This window comes from Lagenorhynchus albirostris, chromosome 12, assembly GCF_949774975.1.
Source record: "Lagenorhynchus albirostris chromosome 12, mLagAlb1.1, whole genome shotgun sequence".
Taxonomy (NCBI): domain Eukaryota; kingdom Metazoa; phylum Chordata; class Mammalia; order Artiodactyla; family Delphinidae; genus Lagenorhynchus; species Lagenorhynchus albirostris.
This window is the reverse complement of record NC_083106.1, coordinates 81731720-81759716: the sequence shown is the minus strand read 5'-3', so window position 1 is coordinate 81759716 and position 27997 is coordinate 81731720. Positions and strand designations below refer to the sequence as shown.

Below are 27997 nucleotides of genomic sequence, written 5' to 3'. Positions count from 1 at the left end.
TTGCCCAAAGAATTTGTTTTGCTTGCCCCTTCCTGGTCAGGAAGCCTGGGCCTGTTGGGCTACACAAACGTCTTTTGTGGATGTTAATGGCACTCAGAGGCCTGAGTGATCTCTGGATGGCTTTCCTCTACACGAGTACAAAGGCAAGGGAGACTTGCCCCAGCTTCTAGAGCAGAAGGTCCCCGGCACCATGACTGGATGCACGCTTAGGCTTAGGGCATCCTGCGCCACTTCCCTTCCTGGCTGGAGTAGTGGGGAGGAGGGTGAGGTGGGAGTTTAGAGGAAGCTTACATTTCCTCAAGTGAATAGCTCTGCACAGGAAGCTCCGTGCTAAAGGCTAGTACGAGGTGCAGGGTGCGTGGAGGAGAGCGCATGTTCCAGCCCATGGAAGGTCTCGGGGAGGAGATGATGCTGGCGGGCGTTTGGAATAGGGGGTATGAGCCTTATGATGAAGGGAGAAGGGCCTCCCAGCGGAGGGACCTGCATCAGCTCCCAGGAAAGCAAAGCTTTGTCTTACTATTGTCAACTTCTTATTTATAGACTATGTGGTTTTAGTTCAACATGACAGAATATTTGATAACACAAAATTCATTTCTGCTCAGGGAGAAGCAGGATTACTGGGAGTTCCAGGCTCACCTGGAGAGAAGGGGGACAAAGGAGAGCAGGTAAGACACCAGCCAAGGCTGTCGGGACAAAAGAGGATTTGTCCAAAAGTGACTTCACAATTGTGTCCACCTCATTTTTCTGTGTCCCATACAAATGCACATTTCTGTGAAAGGCTATCGAGGGCTGTATTTAAGTGCTGATCACTGAAATAAGGAAGACTATATTGGCATGTAAGTCTGCTTTAGTATTCCAACTGGAAGGCTGGCCTAAAATGTACCTGTAAACCACAAGCAAAACTGTGAAGCAAGAAAGTGTCTTTTAGTTGGGCTCTAGCTTTCCTTAGCATTTTCTTCCCCAGATATGTGACGAACTCCTGTTTCTCTGTCTGCTGATAGGACTCCACTGAAGATTCTTCCCCACCCTTTATTCATACAGCTCACCTGTGTTGAGCACCTGCTCTGCATAAGGCCTAGTGCTGGGTGTTAGAGCGGATAGAAGGAATAGGCTATGTTCCAGGAGTTTACATCTGGAAGGAGATAGAAGACCTTACAAGGCCACACCAGTTAGGTGCTGTAGGAGGGTTGCAGGGGCCCTGAGGTAGCAGTCTCGGGGAGACTGGGGAGAGAGTTTGCTGGAGAAGATGGTGGGTGACCTGGACCTGTGCAGATCTGAGTCTAGCCAGGATCCATGCTTTTCCTTTCTCCCTGTCCTTCTCAAAACAGAGCTGTCTATTCCTCACTCTTTGAGTCATGTCTTTTTATTAACCATTTTTTAAATTGAAGTATAGTTAATTTACAATGTTTTGTTAGCTTCAGGAGTACAGCAGAGTTATTCAGCGATATATATATATATAACTGACTCTCTATATATAAGTATATTCTTTTTCAGATTCTTTTCAATTATAGATTATTACAAGACATTGAGTATAGTTCCCTGTGCTATACAGTAGGTCCTTGTTGGTTATCTGTTTTACACGTAGTAGTGTGTATATGTTAATCCCAAACTCGTAATTTGTCTCCCCCTCCATCTCCCTCTGGTAACCATAAGTTTGTTTTCTATGAGTCACGTCTTTTGTTAGCTAACTAGGTAGATTAATTCCTGCTAAGATTAGGAGTTGATTATGTTCTTACTATCTTTCCAAGGTAGAACAGATTTAAATTCTTTTCATGCCTTAACTTGGAAGTCCATGGTTCTGAATTATTTATATAATCTACATGGACTCCTTATTTTAAAAGGTAAGAGACTGAAGTTTGTGAAACGACTGCTCTCTCAGAGTTGCACAGCAAGCTTCAGCCAAGCCATCCTTGGTCTTTTGACTCCCAAAGGAGGGTCCACCATTGTACCTTCCATGGGAACTTCTGGCACCTAAGCAAGTGCTTGAGAAGCAATATTTGGGTTTGGGATGGGCATTTATTTTTGCCCTTGAGATCACACTTGTTTATTTTTGTTACTTTTGCTTTTGGAGACATATTCAAAAAAATTATCACCAAGATGTATGTTGAGGGGCTTACTGCCTATGTTTTCTTCTAGGAGTTCTATGGTTTCAGATCTTACGTTCAAGTCTTTAATCCATTTTGGGTTAATTTTTTTGTATGGTATAAGATATTGGTCAAGTTTCATTCTTCTTTGCATGTGGCTCTGCAGTTTTCTCAGCACTCACTGTTTATTTACTTTAAAATTTTTATTTATTTTTTATTGAAGTATAGTTGATTTACAGTGTTGTGTCAGTTTCAGGTGTACAGCAAAGTGATTCAGTTATCTATATATATTCTTTTTCAGATTCTTTGCCCTTATAGATTATTACAAAATATTGAGTATAGTTCCACATGCTATACAGTAGGTCCTTGTTGGTTATCTGTTTTATATATAGTAAGGTGTATATATTAATCCCAAACTCTTAATTTATCACTCCCTCCTTTCCTCTTTGGTAACATAAGTTTGTTTTCTATGTCTGTGGGTCTATTTCTGTTTGCATATAAGTTCATTTGTATCATTCTTTTTTAGATTCCATGTATAAGCAATATCATATGATATTTGTCATTCTCTGTAGGGCTTCATTTAGTATGATAATCTCTAGGTCCATCCGTGTTGCTTCAAATGGCATTATTTCATTCTTTTTTATGGGCATTATTTCATTCTATATATGTACCACATCTTCTTTATCCATTCATCTGTCGATGGACATTTAGGTTGCTTCCATGTCTTGGCTATTGTAAATAGCCAACACTGTTTATTGAAGAGGCTATCCTTTCCCCACTATATATTTGTGACTCCTTTGTCATAAATTAATTGACCATATATGTGTGGGTTTATTTTTGGACTCTCTGTTCTTTTCCACTGATATATGTGTCTGTTTTTATGCCAATACCACACTGTTCTAATTACTATAACTTTATAATATAGTTTGGAAAGAAGATCCATCTATATGCTAACTATAAAATACACTTTATATGTAAGGACACACACAAACTGAAAGTGAAGGGATTGGAAAAGATATTCCAATCTTTTGCAAATGGAAATCAAAAGAAAGCTGAGTAGCTATACTTATATCAGACAAAATAGATTTTAAACAAGGAATGTAATAAGAGCCAAAGGTGGGTTTTATATAATGATAAAGGGGTCAATCCAACAAGAGGATGTAACATTTGTAAGTATTTATGCACTTAACCCAGAAGTGCCTAAATATATAAAGCAAATATTAACATTCCTAAAGGGAGAAGTAGTCAGTAATACAATAATAGTAGGAAACTTTAATACCCCACTACATCAATGGATACATCATCCAGACAGAAAATCAATAAGGAAACACTAGCCTTAAATGACAGATGAATCAGAGGAACTTAAGAGATATATATAGAACATTCCCTCTGAAAGCAATAGAATATATTCTTCTCAAATATATATGGAACATTTTCTAGAACAGATCGTACTTTAGGCCATGAAACAAGTCTTAATGAATTTAAAAGGATTGAAATTGTATCAAGCATATTTTTCTGACCACAGTGGTATGAAACTAGAAATCAATTACATGAAGGAAACTGGAACATTCACAAATGTAGAGATTAAACAACATGCTACTGGGCAACCAGTGGGTGAAAAAAGAAGTCAAAAAAGAAATTAAAAATTACCTTGAGACAAAAGAAAATGGAAATATAACATACCAAAATTTGTGGGATGCAACAAAAGCAGTTCTAAGAGAGGAGTTCAAAGAGATAAGTGCCCATCTCAAGAAACAATCAGAGGCTCGAATGAACAACCTAACTTTACACCTTAATGAACTAGCAAAAGAAGAACAAATGAAGTCCAAAGTTAGTAGAAGGAAGGAAATAAAATTTAGAGCAGGGCTTCCCTGGTGGCGCAGTGTTTGAGAGTCCGCCTGCCGATGCAGGGGATGCAGGTTCGTGACCCGGTCCGGGAAGATCCCACATGCCATGGAGAGGCTGGGCCCATGAGCCATGGCTGCTGAGCCCGCGCGTCCGGAGCCTGTGCTCCACAACGGGAGAGGCCACAACAGTGAGAGGCCCGCGTACTGCCAAAAAAAAAAAAAAAAAAAAATTAGAGCATAAATAAATGAAATAGAGACTAAAAATACAATGGAGAAGATCAATGTAACTGCTTTTCTGAAGAGAGAAACAAATTGACAAGCCTATAGCTAGCTAGACTCACCAAGAAAAAAAGAGAGGACTCAAATAAACAATAAAAAATGAAAGAGGGCATGGTACAACTGATACCACAGAAATAAAAAAAGATCATAATTATTAGAAAATTTATTGTATGCCAAATCTATAAACTATACAAAATGTATCTTAGAGTTATAATGTATTACATAATTTCCCATTTATGATACATTTGAAAAATAATAACATTTGTTTTAACTTCCAGACTACACAAAATTCATAATGGCAAGAGATTTTAGTGGCAAGGCAATGACAGCTGGGATAAAATAAATTGATAATCTACAAAAGAAGGCAAATAATCACTATACTTCTTTTATTGTTTCAGTACATGCACCAGCATTTAATTAAACCAGCATAATCCTTGATGTGCAAATACAACTTCAGATGACCATGGCCATGAATGTGATCAGCTTTTTTTAATAAACATGGATGTATTTTTCCTTTTGAGGAGTTGATAGTACATTTCTGTTCTTATTGTACTACGTGATCCTGCAACTTTAATGGGCAGTAAATAAAGATGGCTTTCCACCTGTGTTTGAGTCTTGTATATAAGTTTCATTATTAGAGCAGGTGCACAAAATAGTGCCTGCATAGTTTGAAGATCAAAAGTCATTTTTGCTCTAAGGCATATTGAATAGTTGATATTGTGAAATGATCAGAAGTGCAGTGTTACTAAGGCAACCAGATGTTGTTCTCAAGGTTTTTCTTTTGGTGTGTAAGACCAAGAGAGTATATTTAGGGGCTGTAGGACAGTATATTAGAAGGAGTACCACTTTGGAGCCTGAATGACTTGGAATTGAATCCTGTCCACCTCTTACTTGCTTTGAAAATGATGCTTAATAACACTGAGTCAACAGCTTATTGTGAAGAAGGAATACTTAGTACCAGGAACTGGTACATAGTAGATACTTAGCAAATGTATGTTTCCTCTACTTTTTTATCCACAGTCATGTGTTGAAGGAGAGGTAGAGGGTAATCCTTTTAGATTGAGTTGAGTTTCATACGTGGTTTGATTAAAACCAAACACATCTTCATTTTGTGAAATAATTCCTTAGAATTTTCAATTGATTACATGTTTTAGGTTATAAAAACCTTGAGTTGTTATATGCCACTCATAGTAAATATTAATAATTTAATGACAGTCATTTCTTCAAAAGATCACTCAGTGAGTTAAGTATTTCATTCAAATCTGTGTCTTTTGTTCCCAATCTTATTTGACAAGACTTTTTTTAGATATAGTGTGCTAGTTTTTGAAATTTAATTTTTCTCATTCTCATTTTTCTCATTTTACTTTTGGCCCAATGAGATAAAATGAGAAAAGTTTTGAGAATACAGTTCCCAAATCTCTTTCCAAGTTATGTATTGCTCATTACAATATTTCTGAAGGTCTTATGTTTTTGTTTTTGTTTTTTTGCGTTACGTGGGCCTCTCACTGTTGTGGTCTCTCCCATTGCAGAGCACAGGCTCCGGACACGCAGGCTCAGCGGCCATGGCTCACGGGCCCAGCTGCTCCGCAGCATGTGGGATCTTCCCGGACCGGGGCACGAACCCGTGTCCCCTGCACTGACAGGCGGACTCCCAACCACTGCGCCACCAGGGAAGCCCAGGTCTTACGTTTTGAGAATCCTTACTGTCATCTGTGGCAGCTTTATAAAGAGCAAATTTTACTTTATTTATGCCTGTGCGCTAGGAGTTAGACAGCTGTTCTGAATAATCCTGTAAGTAAATCTTGTCCCACCTGGATCAAAACCCACCCATGACTTCCTATTCCCCTCAAGATAACACTGAAGCTCTAACCACGGGCCGCAAGGCTTCCCATAACATGTAGAGCTCTCCCTACCCCGCTACCCCTCCCTATAGTGGCTCCTACACTCTCCCCTTGTTCATGTCTGTTCCAAGGTCTTTGCACCAGGCTACATATACCTGGAATGTTCTAGATACTCACATTTCTCTTTCCTTCACATCATTTAGGCTCTCTCTCATAAATCACTTTAAAATAGAAAGGCCTGGGGGCTTCCCTGATTGGTGCAGTGGTTAAGAATCTGCCTACCAATGCAGGGGACACGGGTTCGAGCCCTGGTCTGGGAAGATCCCACATGCCGCGGAGCGGCTAGGCCTGTGAGCCACAACTACTGAGCCTGTGCGTCTGGAGCCTGTGCTCTGCAGCGGGAGAGGCCGGGACAGAGAGAGGCCCGCGCACCGCGATGAAGAGTGGCCCCTGCTCGCCGCAACTGGAGAAAGCCCTCGCACACAAATGAAGACCCAACACAGCCAAAAAAATTAAATAAATTAATTAATTAAATAAAAAAAAATAGAAAGGCCTCTTCTGACATCTCTGTGTAAAAAGCATCCCTTCATTCCACCTCTGTCTTCTTTCTTTTCTTAGCACTTCTATCGTCACTTGACACGTTATCATTATACCTCCATTTATTCCCCCACTAGAATATGAGTTCCTTGAGCACCATACATAGAACAGCACACAATAGGAGCTAAAAATATGTTGAATTAATGAATATTCTACCACAAGGAAAGTCTAAGGCATCAACTCATCTGTTTCTAGAACCTGTGAATTCTCTGCCCCAGTTGCCCAGTGGACCTTGCCAAGCAGGGCGAAGAGTCAGTTTGCAGAGAAGGAGCTAGATAAGCTAATCGTTAAGAACTGTTATATTATTCACTAATGTTCTACTACACTTTTTCCTTTACAAACAAAAAGCATTTAAAAAAATTTACATAGTGACCTGACTAGTTTTAGCTTGATGTTACCCACTAGTTAATGATGAGTCAGAAATATTTGGAGAAAAGTCAAGTTTTGGGATGACTTAGTGTTTATTTGCCTATTTTCTCATCCACACTGTGATGCTTCGTTAGTCTGATTTACTGCTTTTTCTTCATAGAGCTTATGACCCCCTCTCTTGGAGAGAGTTTGAGATTCAACCACTGCTTATAAACACATAGCTGTGATGAATATTCTGTACCAGGCCACCCAATCAGGCCATCCTAACCGTGCCCTCTGTCCAAGACTAAACTCTGGATGGCATTATTTGAAATAATAGTTAAGACTTTTCTTTCATTTAGACTCAATGATTGTAATTTTCTGAATCTTTTAATTCCCTTTTCTTAGCAGATGTGGTTAGCAGCCTAATTACTTAGCAACTACAATTACTTTCTCAGTTCTTTAATACCCTTGCTAATACCTTCACCCACTTCAGAGTTGAAATTCCCTCAGTTTTATAACATAGCAGCTCAATTTCAATGTTCCTGAACCTAAGGAGGAGTATGATCTGAGGTCTATTTGGGGAATAATTTTCCAGTTTAGTTTTGTATTATTACCTTCCATATCAAGTTAATTTCCCGAAAAGTGTAGGCTTTATGAAATGATTGCTTTGTAGATATACTTTTAGAGAAAATCAAAATAATTTAAGATGAAATGTTAACTTACTTGACTCTATAGTCAAAAACTTTGGTATTGTTTTTTTTCTACTACCCCTACTCTCCAATCTCACTGTATGGAAGTTTCCATTTTGAGTGGTCTAGTGTGTTAACCCAGAGATTACTAGTGAATTTCCCTTTATTTTGTTTCCAGTGTGACATTACTCATGTGCCCGTTCTGAAGACACACCACACCAATAAAAAATAATTAAATAAAAATATGTTCATAATATTTTAAAAGAAGGAATATTTTTCCCTTAGTAATAACCTCAAAGAAGCAAGATTTAATATTTATGGTTTTGAATTTTTGTCTATGTCAATATGAGAATTAAAGAATATTTCTTCATCCTTTCTAATCCAATATTGAGCATATTGGATTAATTGACAGGTTTGTTTTTGTAATTTTACTCCATCTGATACAATCTCATCTAATCTATAGGAACTTGAAGTTGATATTTATTTGTATGCCTTAAATCTGAAATTAACAGGTAATATCAGGGTAATAATGGTGTTATATACTCATAGAATTCTAATGTGTTTATTAATCTCTACCAAGCATTAGTAATCGAGAAATTCATTCAGAAAGTTTACATTATTGTCCACTGTCTCAAGGATAAATTTATTAGACTGAATTTGTGAAAGAGCCATAAAGGCAGATAAAGGTAGCCCATCAGCTTCACTGAGCAGGTTTTTCCAGTTAACGTGGATGAGCAAGGAAATTGACAAAAGGATTGACCCAGCTTCGGAGTGTTTTCCTGGAGGATGTAATGGAAGGTCAGGCACACTAAATATAAAAATATGGGTACCTTGGAGTCTGAAATTTCATGACTTATTTGAATTGAAAGTACCAGGTACTAGTTGAAGTAACAGCAATAGAATCATTCCTTAACCTTTGATAAATATAAAAGAAATGAGAAAGCTGTACTGCATATGTCTGTGTGGAGAATGTCTAGTTTGAGTTTTGATTAGCACTCTGATATTTATTATTAACTTTCTGATAATTTATTAATTGTCAAAAGTATAGTTTAATGACTTGTGAATAACAGGAAAAAAAAACATAACGGCACACACTTTGGTGCGAGCAAAAGCAACTCATCTATGACAACCTTAGCAATTAATACACCTTTGAAAAAACTCCTAATGAGCATTTCTATATTTCAGGGTGCAGTTGGTCTTAAAGGTGAATTGGGTGCTCCTGGAATTCCTGGGGAAAAGGTATGTGGATCAGACCCTTGATTAAGCTTTGTAGCTATTTTACCAGGTTGTATCAGAGAGGAAGGGAAAATACACGGAACAAGTCTGGTATTTCGGGGGGCGGGGGGCAGTCAGCGAACTGTGACCCTGCAGGAGGGCTGCCAAAAATTCCTGCTGTATGATTTAGTAAATCAGGTTTTACTGGAGCACACCCATGCTCATGGGTCTTCATAATGGCTAAGGCTGCTTTTGTGCTACACAGCAGTGTCTAGTAATTGTGGCAGAGATTCTAAGACATTTACTGTCTGGTCCTTTGCAGAAAACACTTGCTTCAGAACATTAGTCATTATTCTAAGAGACCCAAAGTTTCTTAATTTCACTATTTTATGGTTGGTATAGTATCTTTCTTGCGGGGGAGGGTTACTTATTGATATGTTTTATCTTTTCTCTCTTTCTTTTTAAATTGAAGTCTAGGTGATTTACAAGGTTGTGTTAGTTTCAGGTGTACAGCAAAGTGATTCAGCTATACATATATGTGTATATATATATATATACACACACACATATATATATATAAATCTATTCTTTCTCAGATTCTTTTCCCTTGTAGTTTATTACAAGATATTGAATATAGTTCCCTGTGTTACACAGTAGGCCCTTGTTGTTTACCTATTTTATTTATAGTAGTGTGTATCTGTTAATCCCAAGCTCCTAATTTATCACTCCCCCATTTTCCCCTTTGGTAACCGTAAGTCTGGTTTCTATGTCTGTGACTCTGTTTCTGTTTTTGTAGATAAGTTCATTTGTATCATTTTTTAAGATTCCACAAATAAGCGACCACATGATATAGGATCTTTTAATATGTATTTCACTGCAGACATAAATAAACATTTAAAAATAAAGTATCGCATGAAATATGATAAATAAAAATACAAGAAATATATTTCAATCCATCAATAAAATGATTTTCACATTGTCTTCTCTAATACTGGAAAGATGATTCTAAATAATGAATCCACTCACAAGAGGTTAGCATACTTATTCAGGAAACTTAAAAAAATTGTTATATTTGTAAATTAGACTGCAATTATCTTGTCTTATTTTTCACTTAGATTGTTGAATTATTAGTTTTACATATTGATGCTAAGAAAATTCTCTTCTTCACTAAAATAAATTTAACATAAATTTTCGTAGCTGTTCTAGCTGCACTAACTATCAAGTGAGTCCATTTAGCCTCACTATCTAGAGGGTCATGACCCCTGTGGTTATGAAGCTATCATTGTCACGAGGGGAACTGAAGCTGAAGTGGTAGGAGGTTCAGAACTTATTTTCTGAGCCCTTCTTAAACGCGTCTCTGATATCTGACTGCTTCACTGATGTTGCTCTGTTTCTTTTAGAAATTATTCAGCCTGATATGCAAATTCTTTGCTCCTGTAAATGGTAGACTCAGTAAAACCCAACAAACTTTGTAAACAATGATACCTTGCTGCAAGCTAATGATTATTTGGGCTGCTGTCCTCTTGCTTAATCTTTCTGATGACATTAAACGAAGACACTTCAATAAGTAAAAGTTCCTTCAGACACTTGTTTAAAGGTCTGAATCCTTCAAAATGCCATTTCCCCAAGAGAATACTACTTAATCACCTAACTCTTGAAGAGATTGCCCCGTCCAAATTTACTTTATATACCCATTTCACCAATCTCTTCCTAAAATATATTGTTCAGATTATTTAGATTTCAGATCATTGGGATTTTAAAAATTACTTGAATATGGGAACTCTTTCTTTTTTTTCTTTGCCAAGTACAGAATCATTGGAGAACTTGGACTATGAAATAGATTATTAGACTTCTTTTTTTTTTCGTATATCTTAGAGCTGAGTTATGCTACTTTTTTTAAAAATCAAATCATACATATGATTATAGAAACAGTAAAATGCCAGGCAAAATAGAAAAGACAAATTGAGAAAAGATAATTACAACGTACATACAAGAGAGGGGGATTACTTATATCACCATATGAACAAATCTTTTTTTTCTTTTTTATACAGGAGGTTCTTATTAGTCATCCATTTTATATACATCAGTGTATACATGTCAATCCCAATTGTCCAATTCATCACACCACCACCACCCACTGCCGCTTTCCCCCTTTGGTGTCCATACATTTGTTCTCTACATCTGTGTCTCAATTTCTGCCCTGAAAACTGGTTCATCTGTACCATTTTTCTAGGTTCCACATATATGCATTAATATATGATATTTGTTTCTCTCTTTCTGACTTCACTCTGTATGACAGTCTCTAGATCCATCCACGTCTCTACAAATGACCCAATTTCATTCCTTTTTATGGCTGAGTAATATTCCATTTAAAAAATAATTTTATTATACATGTACCACGTCTTCTTTATCCATTCATCTGTTGATGGGCATTTAGGTTGCTTCCATGACCTGGCTATTGTAAATACTGCTGCAATGAACACTGTGGTACATGACTCTTTTTGAATTATGGTTTTCTCTGGGTATATGCCCAGTAGTGGGATTGCTGGATCATATGGTAATTCTATTTTTAGTATTTTAAGGAACCTCCATACTGTTCTCCATAGTGGCTGTATCAATTTACATTCCCACCAGCAGTGTAAGAGGGTTCCCTTTGCTCCACACCCTCTCCAGCATTTGTTGTTTGTAGATTTTCTTATGATGCCCATTCTAACTGGTGTGAGGTGATACCTCATTGTAGTTTTGATTTGCATTTCTCTAATAATTAGTGATGTTGAGCAGCTTTTCATGTGCCTCTTGGCCATCTGTATGTCTTCTTTGGAGAAATGTCTATTTAGGTCTTCTGCCCATTTTTGGATTAGGTTGTTTGTTTTTTTAATATTGAACTGCATGAGCTGTTTATATATTTTGGAGATTAATCCTTTGTCTGTTGGTTCGTTTGCAAATATTTTCACTGAGGGTTGTCTTTTCTTCTGAGGGTTGTCTTTTCATCTTGTTTATGGTTTCCTTTGCTTTGCAAAAGCTTTGAAGTTTCATTAGGTCCCATTTGTTTATTTTTGTTTTTATTTCCATTTCTCTAGGAGGTGGATCAAAAAAGAGCTTGCTGTGATTTATGTCAAAGAGTGTTCTTCCTATGTTTTCCTCTAAGAGTTTTATAGTGTCCGGTCTTATATTTAGGTCTCTAATCCATTTTGAGTTTATTTTTGTGTATGGTGTTAGGGAGTGTTCTAATTTCATTCTTTTACATGTACCTGTCCAGTTTTCACAGCACCACTTATTGAAGAGACTGTCTTTCTCCATTGTATATCCTTGCCTCCTTTGTCATAGATTAGTTGACCATAGGTGCGTGGGTTTATCTCTGGGCTTTCTATCTTGTTCCATTGATCTATATTTCTGTTTTTGTCCCAGTACCATATTGTCTTGATTACTTGTAAAATAGTTTGAAGTCAGGGAGTCTGATTCCTCCAGCTCCGTTTTTTTCCCTCAAGACTGCTTTGGCTATTCGGGGTCTTTTTGTCTCCATACAAATTTTAAGATTTTTTGTTCTAGTTCCGTAAAAAATGCTATTGGTAATTTGATAGGGATTGCATTGAATCTGTAGATTGCTTTGGGTAGTAGAATCATTTTCACAATATTGATTCTTCCAATACAAGAACATGGTATATCTCTCCATCTGTTGGTATCTTCTTTAATTTCTTTCAGCAGTGTCTTATAGTTTTCTGCATACAGGTCTTTTGTCTCCCCGGGTAGGTTTATTCGTAGGTATGTTATTCTTTTTGTTGCACTGGTAAACGGGACTGTTTACTTAATTTCTGTTTCAGATATTTCATCATTAGTGTATAGGAATGCAAGAGATTTCTGTGCATTAATTTTGTATCCTGCTACTTTACCAAATTCATTGATGAGCTCTAGTAGTTTTCTGGTGGCATCTTTAGGATTCTCTATGTATAGTATCATGTCATCTGCAAACAGTGACAGTTTTACTTCTTTTCCAATTTGTAGTCTTTTTATTTCTTTTTCTTCTCTGATTGCCATGGCTAAGACTCACAAAACTATGTTGAATAATAGTGGTGAGAGTGGACATCCTTGTCTTGTACCTGATCTTAGAGGAAATGCTTTCAGTTTTTCACCATTAAAAATTATGTTTGCTGTGGGTTTGTCGTATATGACCTTTATTATGTTGAGGTAGGTTCCCTCTGTGCCCACTTTCTGGAGAGTTTTTATCATAAATGGGTGTTGAATTTTGTCAAAAGCTTTTTCTGCATCTATTGAGATGATCATATGGTTTTTATTCTTCAATTTGTTAATATGGTGTATCACACTGATTGATTTGTGCATACTGAAGAATCCTTGCATCCCTGGGATAAATCCCACTTGATCATGGTATATGATCCTTTTAATGTGCTCTTGGATTCTGTTTGCTTGTATTTTGTTGAGGATTTTTGCATCTATATTCATGAGTGGTATTGGTCTGTAATTTTCTTTTTTTGTAGTATCTTGGTTTGGTTTTGGTATCAGGGTGATGGTGGCCTCACAGAATGAGTTTGGGAGTGTTCCTTCCTCTGCAATTTTTTGGAAGAGTTTGAGAAGGGTAGGTGTTAGCTCTCCTCTAAATGTTTGATAGAATTCACCTGTGAAGCCGTCGGGTCCTGGACTTTTGTGTGTTGGATGATTTTTAATCGCAGTTTCAATTTCATTACTTGTGATTGGTCTGTTCATATTTTCTATTTCTTCCTGGTTCAGTCTTTGAAGGTTATACCTTTCTAAGAACTTGTCCATTTCTTCAAGGTTGCCTATTTTTTTGGCATAGAGTTGCTTGTAGTAGTCTCTTAGGATGCTTTGTATTTCTGTGGGGTCTTTGTAACTTCTTTTTCATTTCTAATTCTATTGATTTGAGTCCTCTCCCTCTTTTTCTTGATGATTCTGGCTAATGGTTTATCAATTTTGTTTCTCTTCTCAAAGAGTCAGCTTTTAGTTTTATTGATCTTTGCTATTGTCTTGTTTGTTTCTATTTCATTTATTTCTGCTCGGATCTATATAATTTCTTTCCTTCTGCTAACTTGGGGTTTTGTTTGTTCTTCTTTCTCTGGTTCCTTTAGGTGTAACGTTAGATTGTTTATTTGAGATTTTTCTTGTTTCTTGAGGTAGGCTTGTATAGCTATAAACTTCCCTCTTAGAACTGCTTTTGCTGCATCCCGTAGGTTTTGGATCATCATGTTTTCATTGTCATTTGTCTCTAGGTGTTTTCTGATTTCCTCTTTGATTTCTTCAGTGATCTCTTGGTTATTTAGTAACATACTGTTTAGCCTCCATGTGTTTGTGTTTTTTACGTATTTTTCCGTGTAATTGATTTCTGACCTCATAGTGTTGTGGTCAGAAAAGATGCTTGATATGATTTCAATTTTTTTAAATTTACTGTGGCTTGATTTATGACCCAAGATGTGATCTATCCTGGAGAATGTTCTGTACGCACTTGAGAAGAAAGTGTAATCTACTGTTTTTGGATGGAATGTCCTATAAATATCAATTAAATCTATCTGGCCTTTTGTGTCATTTAAAGCTTTTGTTTACTTATGTATTTTCATTTTGGATGATCTGTCCATTGGTGCAAGTGAGGTGTTAAAGTCCCCCACTATTATTGTGTTATTGTCAATTTCCTCTTTTATAGCTATTAGCAGTTGCCTTATGTATTGAGGTGCTCTGATGTTGGGTGCATATATATTTATAATTGTTATATCTTATTCTTGGATTGATCCCTTGATCATTATACAGTGTCCTTCCTTGTCTCTTGTAACATTCTTTATTTTAAAGTCTATTTTATCTGATATGAGTATTGCTACTCCAGCTTTCTTTTGATTTCCATTTGCATGGAATATCTTTTTCCATCCCCTCACTTTCAGTCTGTATGTGTCCTTCGGTCTGAAGTGGGTCTCTTGTAGACAGCATGTATATGGGTCTTATTGTTGTATCCATTCAGCAAGCCTGTGTCTTTTGGTTGGAGCATTTAATACATTCACATTTAGGTAATTATTGATATGTATGTTCCTATGACCATTTTCTTAATTGTTTTGGGTTTTGTTTTGTAGGTCCTTTTCTTCCCTTGTGTTTCCCACTTAGCGAAGTTCCTTTAGCATTTGTTGTAGAGCTGGTTTGGTGGTGCTGAATTCTCTTAGCTTTGCATGTCTGTAAAACTTTTGATTTCTCCATCGAATCTGAATGAGATCTTTGCTGGGTAGAGTAATCTTGGTTGTAGTTTCTTCCCTTTCATCACTTTAAGTATATCATGCCACTCCCTTCTGGTTTGTAGAGTTTCTGCTGTGAAATCAGCTGTTACCCTTATGGGAGTTCCCTTGTATGTTATTTGTCATTTTTCCCTTGCTGCTTTCAATAACTTTTGTTTGTCTTTAATTTTTCCCAGTTTGATTACTATGTGTCTCAGCGTGTTTCTCCTTGGGTTTATCCTGTATGGGACTCGCTGTGCTTCCTGGACTGGGTGGCTATTTCCTTTCCCATGTTAGGGAAGTTTTCTACTATAATCTCTTCAAATACTTTCTTGGGTCCTTTCTCTCTCTCTTCTCCTTCTGGAACCCCTATAATGTGAATGTTGTTGCGTTTAATGTTGTCCCAGAGGTGTCTTAGACTGTCTTCAGTTCTTTTCCTTCTTTTTTCTCTCTTCTGTTCTGCAGCAGTGAATTCCACCATTCTGTCTTCCAGATCACTTATCTATTCTTCTGCCTTAGTTATTCTCCTATTGATTCCTTCTAGTGTAGTTTTCCTTTCAGTTATTTTATTGTTAATCTCTGTTTGTTTGTTCTTTAATTCTTCTAGGTCTTTGTTAAACATTTCTTGCATCTTCTCACTCTTGCCTCCATTCTTTTTTCAAGGTCCTGGATCATCTTCACTATCATTATTCTGAATTCTTTTTCTGGAAGGTTGCCTATCTCCACTTCATTTAGTTGTTTTGGGGGGTTTTATCTTGTTCCTTCATCTAGTACGTAGCCCTCTGTCTTTTCATCTTGTCTGTCTTTCTGTGAATGTGGTTTTTGTTCCACAGGCTGCAGGACTGTAGTTCTCATTGCTTCTGCTGTCTGCCCTCTGGTCTAGACTTCTTTATTGTGGGGTGTAAAATAAGATTTAATTGGGTTTACACAATGAATAAAGGGAAAGTGGATAAAATTCTCCTGTTATATTTTAAAACAGAATTTACTAAGATTCGTATAAAATACTGTTAATTGGGGCTTCCCTGGTGGGGAAGTGGTTAAGAATGCACCTGCCAATGCACGAGACATGGGTTCGAGCCCTGGTCCGGGAAGTTGCTCCCATGTGCCCCGGAGCAACTAAGCCCGTGTTCCACAACTACTGAGCCTGCGTGCCACAACTACTGAAGCCCGGGCACCTAGAGCCCCTGTGCTGCAATAAGAGAAGCCACCGTAATGAGAAGGTGAAGCACCACAATGAAGAGTAGCCCCCGCTCGCTGCAACTACAGAAAGCCCGTGTGCAGCAACGAAGACCCAACGCAGCCAAAAAATAATTAAATACATAAAATGAGTCTAAAAATAAATACTGTTAATTGAATTTGGTACAATGTGGTGACATCTCTTGGATCCTATTTGTGGAAACCAGGCCTAAGGTGCTACTGACTGGCTGTGGAGGAGGCTCTTAGCTCTGAAAAGGAGTTCTCAGCAGGTGGGACTCAGTACAGGAGCTAGAGAGTAATCAAGAGGCTCAACTGCTGCAGACGTTGATGAAATCAATCTTCATCAAGGACCGTGAGAGTAAGAAAGCAGCAGGCTGGGAAGTTAAACATGCAAGCCAAGGAATTCTCCAGAAAAAAATAGAGTTTCTTAGAAAAGCAAGGGCATTTTGGGCTGAGTGAAGGAGCTGGAGCAAGATGTGGTGTTCCAGGCAAACACAACTCAGAATTAAAGATGCTGTTGCTTTTCCTAGAAGCCCAGATCTGTAGAAAGAATTTCATGAGATGATTCATCCAACACTCCACTTAAAGTAAAACTGCAGTAGATATAAGGGAATATACTAGCTAGCAGTGAATCACTTGGATGTAGTAATTCTGGGAATGGAAAGCCTCAGCCCTTTGGGCCCATTTGTTCAAACTGGTGACAAGAGTGAGTCTCACAAGATCTGTGTGAAGACAGTGTCTCCAGGGAACTTAAAAGCTGAAGTGTTCATCAACAGATCAGTGGATAAAGAAGATGTGGCACATATATTCAATGGACTATATTACTCAGCCATAAAAAGAAATGAAATTGAGTTGTTTATAGTGAGGTGGATGGACCTAGAGTCTGCCATACAGAGTGAAGTAAGTCAGAAAGAGAAAAACAAATACTATATGCTAACACATATAGATGGAATGTAAAAAAAAAAAGGTTCTGATGAAACTAGGGGCAGTACAGGAATAAAGACACAGATGTAGAGAATGGACTTGAGGACATGGAGAGGGAGAAGGGTAAACTGGGACAAAGTGAGAGTGTCATGGACATATAAATACACTACCAAATGTAAAATAGATAGCTAGTGGGAAGCAGCTGCATAGCACAGGGAGATCAGCTTGGTGCTTTGTGACAACCTGGAGGGGTGGGATAGGGAGGGTGGGAGGGAGACGCAAGAGGGAGGGGATATGGGGATATATGTATACGTATAGCCGATTCACTTTGTTATACAGCAGAAACTAACACACCATTGTAAAGCAATTATACTCCAATAAAGATGTTAAAAAAAAAAAAGCTAACGTGGTGAAGGAGAGGCCGTATCCATGGTACTCTAAAACCAATGCACACTGTCCTGGCAAACTCTCTCTCATGTTTCCCCAAGCAGTCTCCACAAGTTTAATTTACTTGAGTCGCTCTCAGAGAGCCTCACAGGCAATCAGAGAATTTGTTCAACTTCCTGTGGTGCTAACCATGGTATCAGGCTGCACTTAGCTCTTGGGTCCTGGTTTCAGGCATCTTCAGGGACCTTCCCAACATCTGTAGGATCACCAAGTCTTTGACCGTATCCTCTCTTCAAGGGCACAGTCACTGGTGGTGCCAGGTCTACTTCTAACTTGTCACTTCATTTAGCTGTTAAAGGTATATAACACTCATCAGTGAAGAAATGTCACCTCAAGAGCATTTTTCTCACTTCTATAATCCACAGGTTACCATTTATTTAAAATATCTCTAATGAATATACACAAAATGAAAATAACAAGAAAGCTACTATGTATCTATTGGCATGCTTTATAAGTTTTAAATATTTGACTCCAATGAAGATATATCAATTTTTTTTATTTTTTAAATTTCATAAACTTTAAATATAGTTGTAAAGATGGGCACTTATGTTTGGGGTACAGTACTTCCATTACTTTATGATGAAAATAACTTGATTGATTTTTCTAAGTTTCCAAAGAAAAATTATTCTTAAAGTGTTATGTATCCTCAGAGCCGTGTCTCCCAGAGGATGCATACAGCATCCCCGAGCTTGGCCTGGATTCTGCTTCTCAACAGTTGTGATTCTTTGGGGTTCTTAGAATTAGAAGTGCTTAAGAGTTCTGTTAAAAGACAAAATAAAAAAAGATGAATTTGCTCACTTGGAGAAGAACATATGCAAAGTGCCATAGAACCTATATCTCAGGTAAAATATTCTCAAAGGGAAGGTTTTTTTTAAGGTTTAATATTTAAACTAGAAAACTGATTTATATGCATGGAGGGAAACCAATTCTGAGCAGAGTAGAGTAGAATTTGTATATTAACTGCACTTTATACTTACATACAATGTGATACAGTAATAAATTAAGTGATTTGCATATAAATCCCATTATCCTAAAATAAACCTACACTTCGAAGTTTGTCGAGGTGATAGCAGTAAATTTTTTTAAGTCAAGGCCCTGAACAAAGTATTAGTTTCTTGAGGTGGCATTTTTCTTCTGAGGCCCAGGAGACTTTATGTAATATGGAATCATGGAGACTTTGAAGATGAAGAACTATAGCATTTAATTATGCTCTTTTGTAATTATAATACGCATCACCTTGTACAGACTTGCATAGGCCTTCTAACCTGATAGATACATAGCCTTACTGCCAACACACCACAGAAAGATAACTGTCCCCTTTGTGTTTACTCAGCACAGCTAGGATTTTGCCTAAGGTATTTGGTAAGTTTTCTGTTCTGGGTTCAAATAAGAAAATCTACTCTATGTAGCAAGGGTTCTTAGATATTAGTCACTGGTGACTTCCAGTCAGCTTGGTTGGACAGAAGCCACTGTCAGTCAAAACAAGTAAATTGGATGGCTAAGTTTCCAAGAGCACTGAGTGGCTTAATGCATGAGATCACACAAGGGCATACACACATATGTCGTACACACATACACACGTGCACACACACACACACACACACACAGGCGCTCACAACTCACATCCTCATGATGCGCAGTGGGAAAATGAGATTGGGCCCCTGGAGCAAATCCTGCCCACTGCCCTACCTCCAGACTTCACACTCAAAGCATGCTTGCATTTGCTGCTTGAATATTGCAAATAAAAAATGGCCTCACTCCCTATTTCACTTGTGTATGTCATGTATCAGATATGTTTTTTGAGAAGTAGGGATAGTTTTTTAAAATAGGAAGAATTATCTTCCAATAATCTTAATCCTAATAATGTGATAGTAAAAAATTAAATAAAATGAGCCTAATTTATGCTAAAACCAATTTTCGATCTGCTGAATTACCTAGAATTTGTCCTAAAGTGTTTATTTTAGTGGGAAAACTTTTGATAAATTTATTTCACTTTTCGTGGGGTAGGTGTGCAGTAAGTGACAGCCCTCATTGTTCTGTCATTCAGTTACTAAATACCCAGAGTTATAAACATCTTGGGTTTGAATCCCAGCTCAAATCCTTACTCTGTGTAATTTGGGACATGTCTCTTACAGTTTCTAAGTTTTCTTTTTATGAAATGGGAATTATATTGTACCTACTTCTAGTTTTGTCTTAAAGATTAGATGAAATAATTCATGAGATTGCCAGCTCAGTGCCTGATAAATAAATATTTGGAAAACAGTAGATATAATTTTAAAAGAAAACAGTTTAATGATTCTCTTATTCTAAACCCTGGCTTACTAAGAGACTAAACTAGAACTCATTTGAGGGAATTTATATTATTTATTCAAAATATATTGAATGGAAACGTTAAAATAAAAGTCACATATCTTAGAAAACTTTGACTTCTTAAAACAAACTGGATATTAGGAATCTAATGAATTTTCAACCTAACCAAAAAATATGAGTACAAACTTTTACAATAATAATAATAGTGGCCATTTACTTTATAATTATTATGTGCTAAATACTATCAAGAAACTTCTTTACATTATTTCATTCATTCCCCACGGTATCTCTATGAGGTATGATTCTTTTTTTAATTTTTGAAGTATTTATTGGAAAAATTTTGCCACATGACATTTACTCCATAACAGTGGGACACACACCTATTTCCACATGACTTCTTCAACAACACACATTATTGAGTTTTTCCATTTTCTACTTAATAGGTGAAACATTATACCACATTATTATTTTACTTTCCATGTTTAAAAGTATGAGAGATTATAAGTCATTTATATATGAATTTTTTTCTCTGAAATGCCCTTGCCCTTTCTTTACATTGGATTGTTGTTGTTTTTCTTACTGATTTACAAGATCTCTTTACATATATTAACCCATTGTCAGATGGCCTGCTATTCTTCTTTTTTTTACATCTTTATTGGAGTATAATTGCTTTACAATGGTGTGTTAGTTTCCGCTTTATAGCAAAGTGAATCAGTTATACATATACATATGTTCCCATATCTCTTCCCTCTTGCGTCTCCTTCCCTCCCACCCTCCCTATCCCACCCCTCTAGGTGGTCACAAAGCACTGAGCTGATCTCCCTGTGCTATGCGGCTGCTTCCCACTAGCTATCTACCTTACGTTTGGTAGTGTGTATATGTCCATGCCTCTCTCTCGCTTTGTCACAGCTTACCCTTCCCCCTCCCCATATCCTCAAGTCCATTCTCTAGTAGGTCTGTGTCTTTATTCCTGTCTTACCCCTAGGTTCTTCATGACATTTTTTTTCTTAAATTCCATATATATGTGTTAGTATATGGTATTTGTCTTTCTCTTTCTGACTTACTTCACTCTGTATGACAGACTCTAGGTCCATCCATCTCACTATAAATATCTCAATTTCGTTTCTTTTTATGGCTGAGTAATTCCATTGTATATATGTGCCACATCTTCTTTATCCATTCATCCGATGATGGACACTTAGGTTGCTTCCATCTCCTGGCTATTGTAAATAGAGCTGCAATGAACATTTTGGTACATGGCTCTTTTTGAATTATGGTTTCCTCAGGGTATATACCCAGTAGTGGGATTGCTGGGTCCTATGGTAGTTCTATTTGTAGTTCTTTAAGGAACCTCCATACTGTTCTCCACAGTGGCTGAACCAATTCACATTCCCACCAGCAGTGCAAGAGGGTTCCTTTTCTCCACACCCTCTCCAGCATTTATTGTTTCTAGATTTTTTGATGATGGCCATTCTGACTGGTGTGAGATGATATCTCATTGTAGTTTTGATTTGCACTTCTATGAAGTACGATTTATCACCACTGTTTCACAGATGGAGACACTTCCCCAAAGTTTCCTCGCTAACTACTAGTGAAGTCAGGATTTGAATCTCTACCCACGTGAATCCATGGCTCTGGCACCTTTACCGTATTACCTCATCTGAAGCGTCCCTCGAGTGCTCACATTTCCTTTGCAGACAGTTCTGAATTAGATCTTAAATTCATTTATCTGCAGGCAAGAGAGGGAACTGCACAGGGGACTTCCTTCCTTCCTGCTCCAGGGAGGGCTGTGTCCCCTGTCTTGAAATCTATGGACCCTTTTAAAGTCTGCCTATCCTTAGAGATAATTCTCCCAGGCTCAGAAAATTGTGTCCATCTCTTGAAAATCATCATCATATGTTTTTCACCAAATGAAAGGATTGTGTCTAGCTTTACTTTCTGAAATAAGCATTATGAAAACAATGCCGTTTTATTTTGTCTGGTTTCCTAATTCCAAATTATATTTAAAATATGTTTCCAAACTTCCCAAACTTGACTCTCTGGAGATCCTGTCTGACCTCCAGGCAGGCCCATCATGGCCACACTGTCCAGATAAACCTTACCTCAGTGTCTAATCTAGAAACTTCTCTATTTATGCTCTTCTCCAAATATGCTTTTGATATTATATATATATATGTGTAAATTTTATATTCATTTGATCAAATATATCTATAAATTGTATATTTACTTGATCAAAACTACAAGTGTTTCATCTAGTACCGTGATGTTCTTTTTTTAAAAAAAATCAAACTTCTAGAGGTAAAGAGCCACATGCATTAAGGTGCTTAAGAAGTGTATCTGATAGTGTGGTGAGAGAGTTGCCAAGTTGCATGTCTTAAAAATAGCTGGGCTAACTGTCCTCATTAAGAGCTGCTTTGTGTACCGGGTCTTTGCACCATCAACTCTGAAGCCCCAGCTCTTTGCAGGAGGGTGAGAGCAAACTGGACAGATCCATTGTTCCCTAACTGTCTTTATATTTCTTTCCTGTTGGAAAATGAAATGACTGTGATCTTTGAATCTCGGTTTTTCCTTAAAAAGACATTTTATGAGAAGACTGCAGCTTCAGGAAATGAAGGCAGACGCTGTTACAGTTTATGAAAGCGCAGACAAGGCCGGTAGCTGTTGTGAATTATAATGAACTCTGCAACAGCCCTGGTCCAGATGTAGCATTAATGCCTCAGATACTCCGAAACTTACAGGCATTTGTTGAGAAAGCTGAAGAATTTTTTTTTTGTCATTTGGCTTTCTCCCTGCATTATCTAGTTTCATCCAGTTTGCCAGTGAATTCAGAATTAAGATGAATTTCAGAGTTCTTCCCAAGATCAAAAAAGTTAAAATATCTATTAGTATGTGACAATTTATTGTCCAAATCGCAACACTAAATGAGGAGAAAAAAAAGTACAACACAGCTTTATTCTAAAAATGGGATATTTCCTTTCTGTGAAATTGTCAAGGTTTATAAAACAAGTATGAGCTCCATGTTAGGAGAAGATACCTCTTAAACAGAGAGTCACACACATACTCCTGTATTTCAGAAAATCCTGCAGTGAGTAAAGGTATAGTCAAATCTGGACATAGGATTGAACTTTTTATTATAACCAATTTCTATTCATGGTTAAAATGGCCACAAAGAAAACAGTTTTGTCAGCCTGCTTCTTGACCTCACTTACTACAGTTACAAGAATGATGCTTGAATTATCAGTGAAAAATGACTGCCTTTACCTGGAGTAAGTCTCATTTAATTGTCTTATCTGTGGGCAGTATATTGATACAAGATAGCACTAAAATAAGCAGAAACCCGAGAAGGACAGAGGTAATAGAAGGATAGGAAAAAGAAAAAGAGGCTTGCTCACTCTGCAGTTGAGTTTATTTCTCAATGGTTTCTTATTCCCTCCTAATGCCTTCCACTCGCACCCCAAGTGGAGCAGTTGGCAGAGAACACAACAGATGGATGACAGGCTCAACACATGCCGTGGCTCTGGCACCCCGGCACTCGACTTTTATTTGCTAAACGGTTAGCCAGGTTTTAAGAAGCTAGTCTGCTAATGTTCCTATTTGGTTTAATGCACGGTGAGAATCTAGCACACAAATATTAAAGTATTGCCGTCAAAAAGATCACGCGGTCTCTGTTTCTCTGCATAGTTTAGTGGCTAATTATTTTAATCTTTTCAAAAACATTTTTATTGCAGTAGAGTTGATTTACAATGTTGTGTTAATTTCTGCTATACAGCAGAGTGATTTTATTATACACATATATACATTCTTTTTCATATTCTTTTCCATTATGGTTTATCACAGGATATTGAGTATAGTTCCCTGTGCTATACAGTAGGACCTTGTTGTTTACCCATCCTATATACAATAGTTTGCATCTGCTAATCCCAACCTCCCAATCATTCCCTCCCTCCCCCTCCCTCCCCCTTGGCAACCACAAGTCTGTTTTCTATGTCTGTGGATCTATGTCTGTTTTGTATATAAATTCATTTGTATCATATTTTTAGATTCCACCTATAAGTGATATTATATGATATTTATCTTTCTCTTTCTGACTTACTTCACTTAGTATGATATTCTCTAGGTCCATCCATGTTGCTGCAAATGGCATTATTTCATTCTCTTTTATGGCTGAGTAATATTCCTGTGTGTGTGTGTGTGTGTGTGTGTGTGTGCACACACACATACCACATCTTCTTTATCCATTCATCTGTTGATGGACATCTAGGTTGCTTCCATGCCTTGGCGCTATTGTGAATAGTGCTGCTATGAAAATATGGGTGCGTGTATCTTTTCTAATTACAGTTTTGTCCTAATTATTTTATTTCTGGTGTAGATTACTGAGATACTCAATAGGGAATTTAGAGGTGTAATTGTTATTTTATATAGACGTCTACAAGTTCAGATAATAGAATTTTCTTAACGTGGCTGTGTCTAAAGGAGCTTTTTGCAGCCTAGTCAGGGTTGTCATAGCCTGTGGACGGTCATGCATGAGCTTGTTGGGTAAGAGAAGAGGATTCGAGAGGATGACCACAGTCAGCCTCTTTCTTTCCTCCCACCGTCACTGCATTTTCACAGATCACTGACTTCACAGCTCAAGAAAAATTGCATCTATTTCATGAATTCTCCTTGGCCACCAGGCAGACTTAGCAGCCCTGCACTCTGCTCGTGTAGCGCTTTGTTTACATTACCCACATAGTCTGTGTGTCTTGGTCCCCACTGTGACCTCCTGGAGAACAAGGGCCGGGGATCCCTCTCACACCTTTCACCCCAGCACCTGGCCCAGCGCGTGGCACCTCCTTGGTTCTGCATAATGTTTGTTGAGCTGTTCAGAGCTCAAGTCAATAGAGAAGAGAAACAGAGGATGACTGTTAGAAAACCATGCCGAGGGAGGATTGGAAAGGCCCCCAAAGCCGCGAGGCTTCGGTCCAAATCTCCTGTGCTATCTGCAGAAGCGCACTTCAGGGAATAGGAGGGCCAGAGACTCTCCCATGTCTGGTGAAGCTGACAGGGGTGCTTCGGGGGTGAAACAGAAATAGAGGGAAGAGTGTGCAGCCCCAGAACTGGCTTCCCATCTCCCTTGGAGACAACATGCTCTCCCTCCTCTCTCCAGCATAAATCTCTAGGTGATTTTGCTGCCTTGTCCTCCGTACTAGGTTTGCAAATCTCCTGACTTTCTTACAACGTTGCTAAGGCGTGTTCTTCCTCCAGACCTTCACAGCCATTTATCTCAGGTCTAAAGATAAGTAACCAATGCCTTCAATGCATTGAAGCTCCAGTAGAAGTAATTGATACAGAGTAGAACTCTAAATTACTCAGCATGAGGACTACTTCGGACCAGAAACAGTTTGCAGTTACCGGTGTCTCACTGTCTCCAAGTAGGAGCTTACTGATAACACTGTCCTTCTCTTTATATCCTCAATTATCTCCTATTAGAATACTTGACTCAGATGTCAGTTACTCCACTCTAGATAGTTCAGTGGATGATTTGCACTAAATGTCTTCTGTTTCCCTGGTACTGTTGTGAAGCTTCAAGTTTGCCTAAAGACTGCCTTCCAGCTAGTCTCACAAGGAAGTGAAAAGCCCACACACTCATTCTTAACAGATTCACTTGAAGAAAACCTTACTGATTTTGAAAATCACTGATTTTGAAAACCTTACTGAAAACCACACTAGATTTTGTAGTGTGGTCTTACAACATTGGCCAAGGCTCAATTCCCTAACTTTGCTGTAAGTGGAAAGAAACGTTTACGTCCCCAAACCATTTCAAAATTACTTGTTTTTTATTTGAATAACTCAGCGTAATTTGCACTCCAGTAATTTGAAAAAGGATTGTAAAAATATCCTCTTTGAAAGGAAAACTTAATGGTTTTAGTTGACTACAAGTTCAATGTATGCACAAGCAATTTAGCTTTAAAAAAGCAAGTTGTAGTAATGCCGGTATTGTATAGTATCCAGAACAAGGTGTGTGTGTGTATGTGTGTGTATGCCAGTACTCATCTCTGTGTGGTTGAGACCATATCTGGAGTGATGTGCTGAATTCTCAGTGCCACATTTTAAAGGACAGTGTGTGCCCGTGGAACAGTTACTATAATATTAAGGGACTCCAAACTATCATTTGAAAAATGATTGGATTACTGAATAGGCTTAATGGTGACACAAAAGTATGTCATGTATAAGTCCCATATGATATTTGTCCTGTGTGAAATAAGACCAATGGGCAGAAATTTGGGAAAGGTTAATTTGGGTTCAGAAGGCATTGTTTCAATATCCATACATCAAATTGTTTTGTTTTGCTCTCCACAATGCAAATTAAACAGCAAACTAGCCTGACTTTAAGAAGCTTTCAATAGGGTCAGTGCCTTAGCAGATTCTTTGGTGGAGCTGGTGGATACAAATGTATAAATTTACACCTGTCCCTGTATTTAAGAATACCCACCCTGCTTGTTTTCTAGGTGTGTGCCCTTGCATGTACTTGTGTGCACACAGATACACTCAGGTTAATAGTTTTTGAGAAAGTAGATGTTGGGTTCAGCTGCTGCTAACTCCCCACATTTATATTACTATGATTAAAACATGTATTGACCATGTATTACTGATGGTGGGCTGGCTTTCTCTTCTTTGAAATGACCATAAGAATAAGTAATAATAGGGTCTCATTCGTTTTTGTTTAAGAATGTTTTAAATTTGCCTTATTCTGAGCATTCATGTGATAATATATCCCCACGTGTTAGCTGCATGAAGGATCCAACAAATACAAAGAATTCAAAAAGTTTGAAGTTTTAAACCCTATGAAGTACATAGTTTTTTTACTTAACAATTTATTTCTTGGAATGAAGTCCCAGAATATAGAAGGAAAAAATACTCTTCCCTGAAATAAAAGGACTCTGATTGGATGAGATATCAGAAAAAATATAGGAGGTATATGTTTTATTTCCTGAAATATTTAGTTGAGTGGCAGGAATTTAGAACCATACAAAAATTAAATCCTGAAAGATTCTGGCCTGAGAACAGCATGCCTATTGTCGGAATTGTAGAGGTCAAGTTAGTGATACACAAAATCATAACCAGATTTACTTTTGGCTGCTTCCTTTACTGGTTTTCATGCTAGGATTCTGGCATTCCACTTCAGATATTTGTTCCAGCTATTTCACTCAAAACTCAATTTAAGTAAATTTACTCTTAATGAATATGAATTAATTAGTGGGAAAATATTGATATACTTCCAAGCGTACAGTAAATTCAAACAGAAGATTGTGTTCCTGGGAAACTTGCTCTAAGTAAAATGATAGGTCAAATTACATTTTTAAATATGGAAACAGTGTTATAAATGGGATCTCAGACTTTTTTTTAACATCTTAATTGGAGTATAATTGCTTTACAATGGTGTGTTAGTTTCTGCTTTATAACACAGTGAATCAGCTATGCATATACATATATCCCCATATCTCCCCTTTCTTGCATCTCCCTCCCACTCTCCCTATCCCACCCCTCTAGGTGGTCACAAAGCACCGAGCTGATCTCCCTGTGCTATGTGGCTGCTTCCCACCAGCTATCTAGTCTACATTTGCTAGTGTGTATATGTCCATGCCACTCTCTCACTTCGTCCCAGCTTACCCTTCCCCCTCCCCGTGTCCTCAAGTCCATTCTCTACATCTGCAGGATCTCAGACTTTTTATTTTATTTTATTTTATTTATTTATTTATTTATTTATTTATTTTGCGGTACGCGGGCCTCTCACTGTTGTGGCCTCTCCCATTGCGGAGCACAGGCTTCAGACGCGCAGCCTCAGCGGCCATGGCTCACGGGCCCAGCCGCTCCGCGTCATGCAGGATCCTCCCGGACCGGGGCACGGACCCGTGTCCCCTGCATCGGCAGGCAGACTCCCAACCACTGTGCCACCAGGGAAGCCCCAGGATCTCAGACTTTTTAATCAAAGTCTGAATGCCTAACTTTTAAAAG

General features: G+C 37.8%; 1 protein-coding gene across 1 annotated transcript in view; it reads left to right on the top strand.

Moving 5' to 3' along the window:
* COL19A1 (collagen type XIX alpha 1 chain) overlaps window positions 1-27997 on the top strand; it is a 352964-nt gene that overhangs the window by 56367 nt on the left and 268600 nt on the right. Inside the window, exon 8 of the mRNA XM_060167691.1 lies at window positions 603-665. Within this exon, the coding sequence (XP_060023674.1) occupies window positions 603-665 (63 nt within the window). The remainder of the gene's footprint in view (window positions 1-602; window positions 666-27997) is intronic.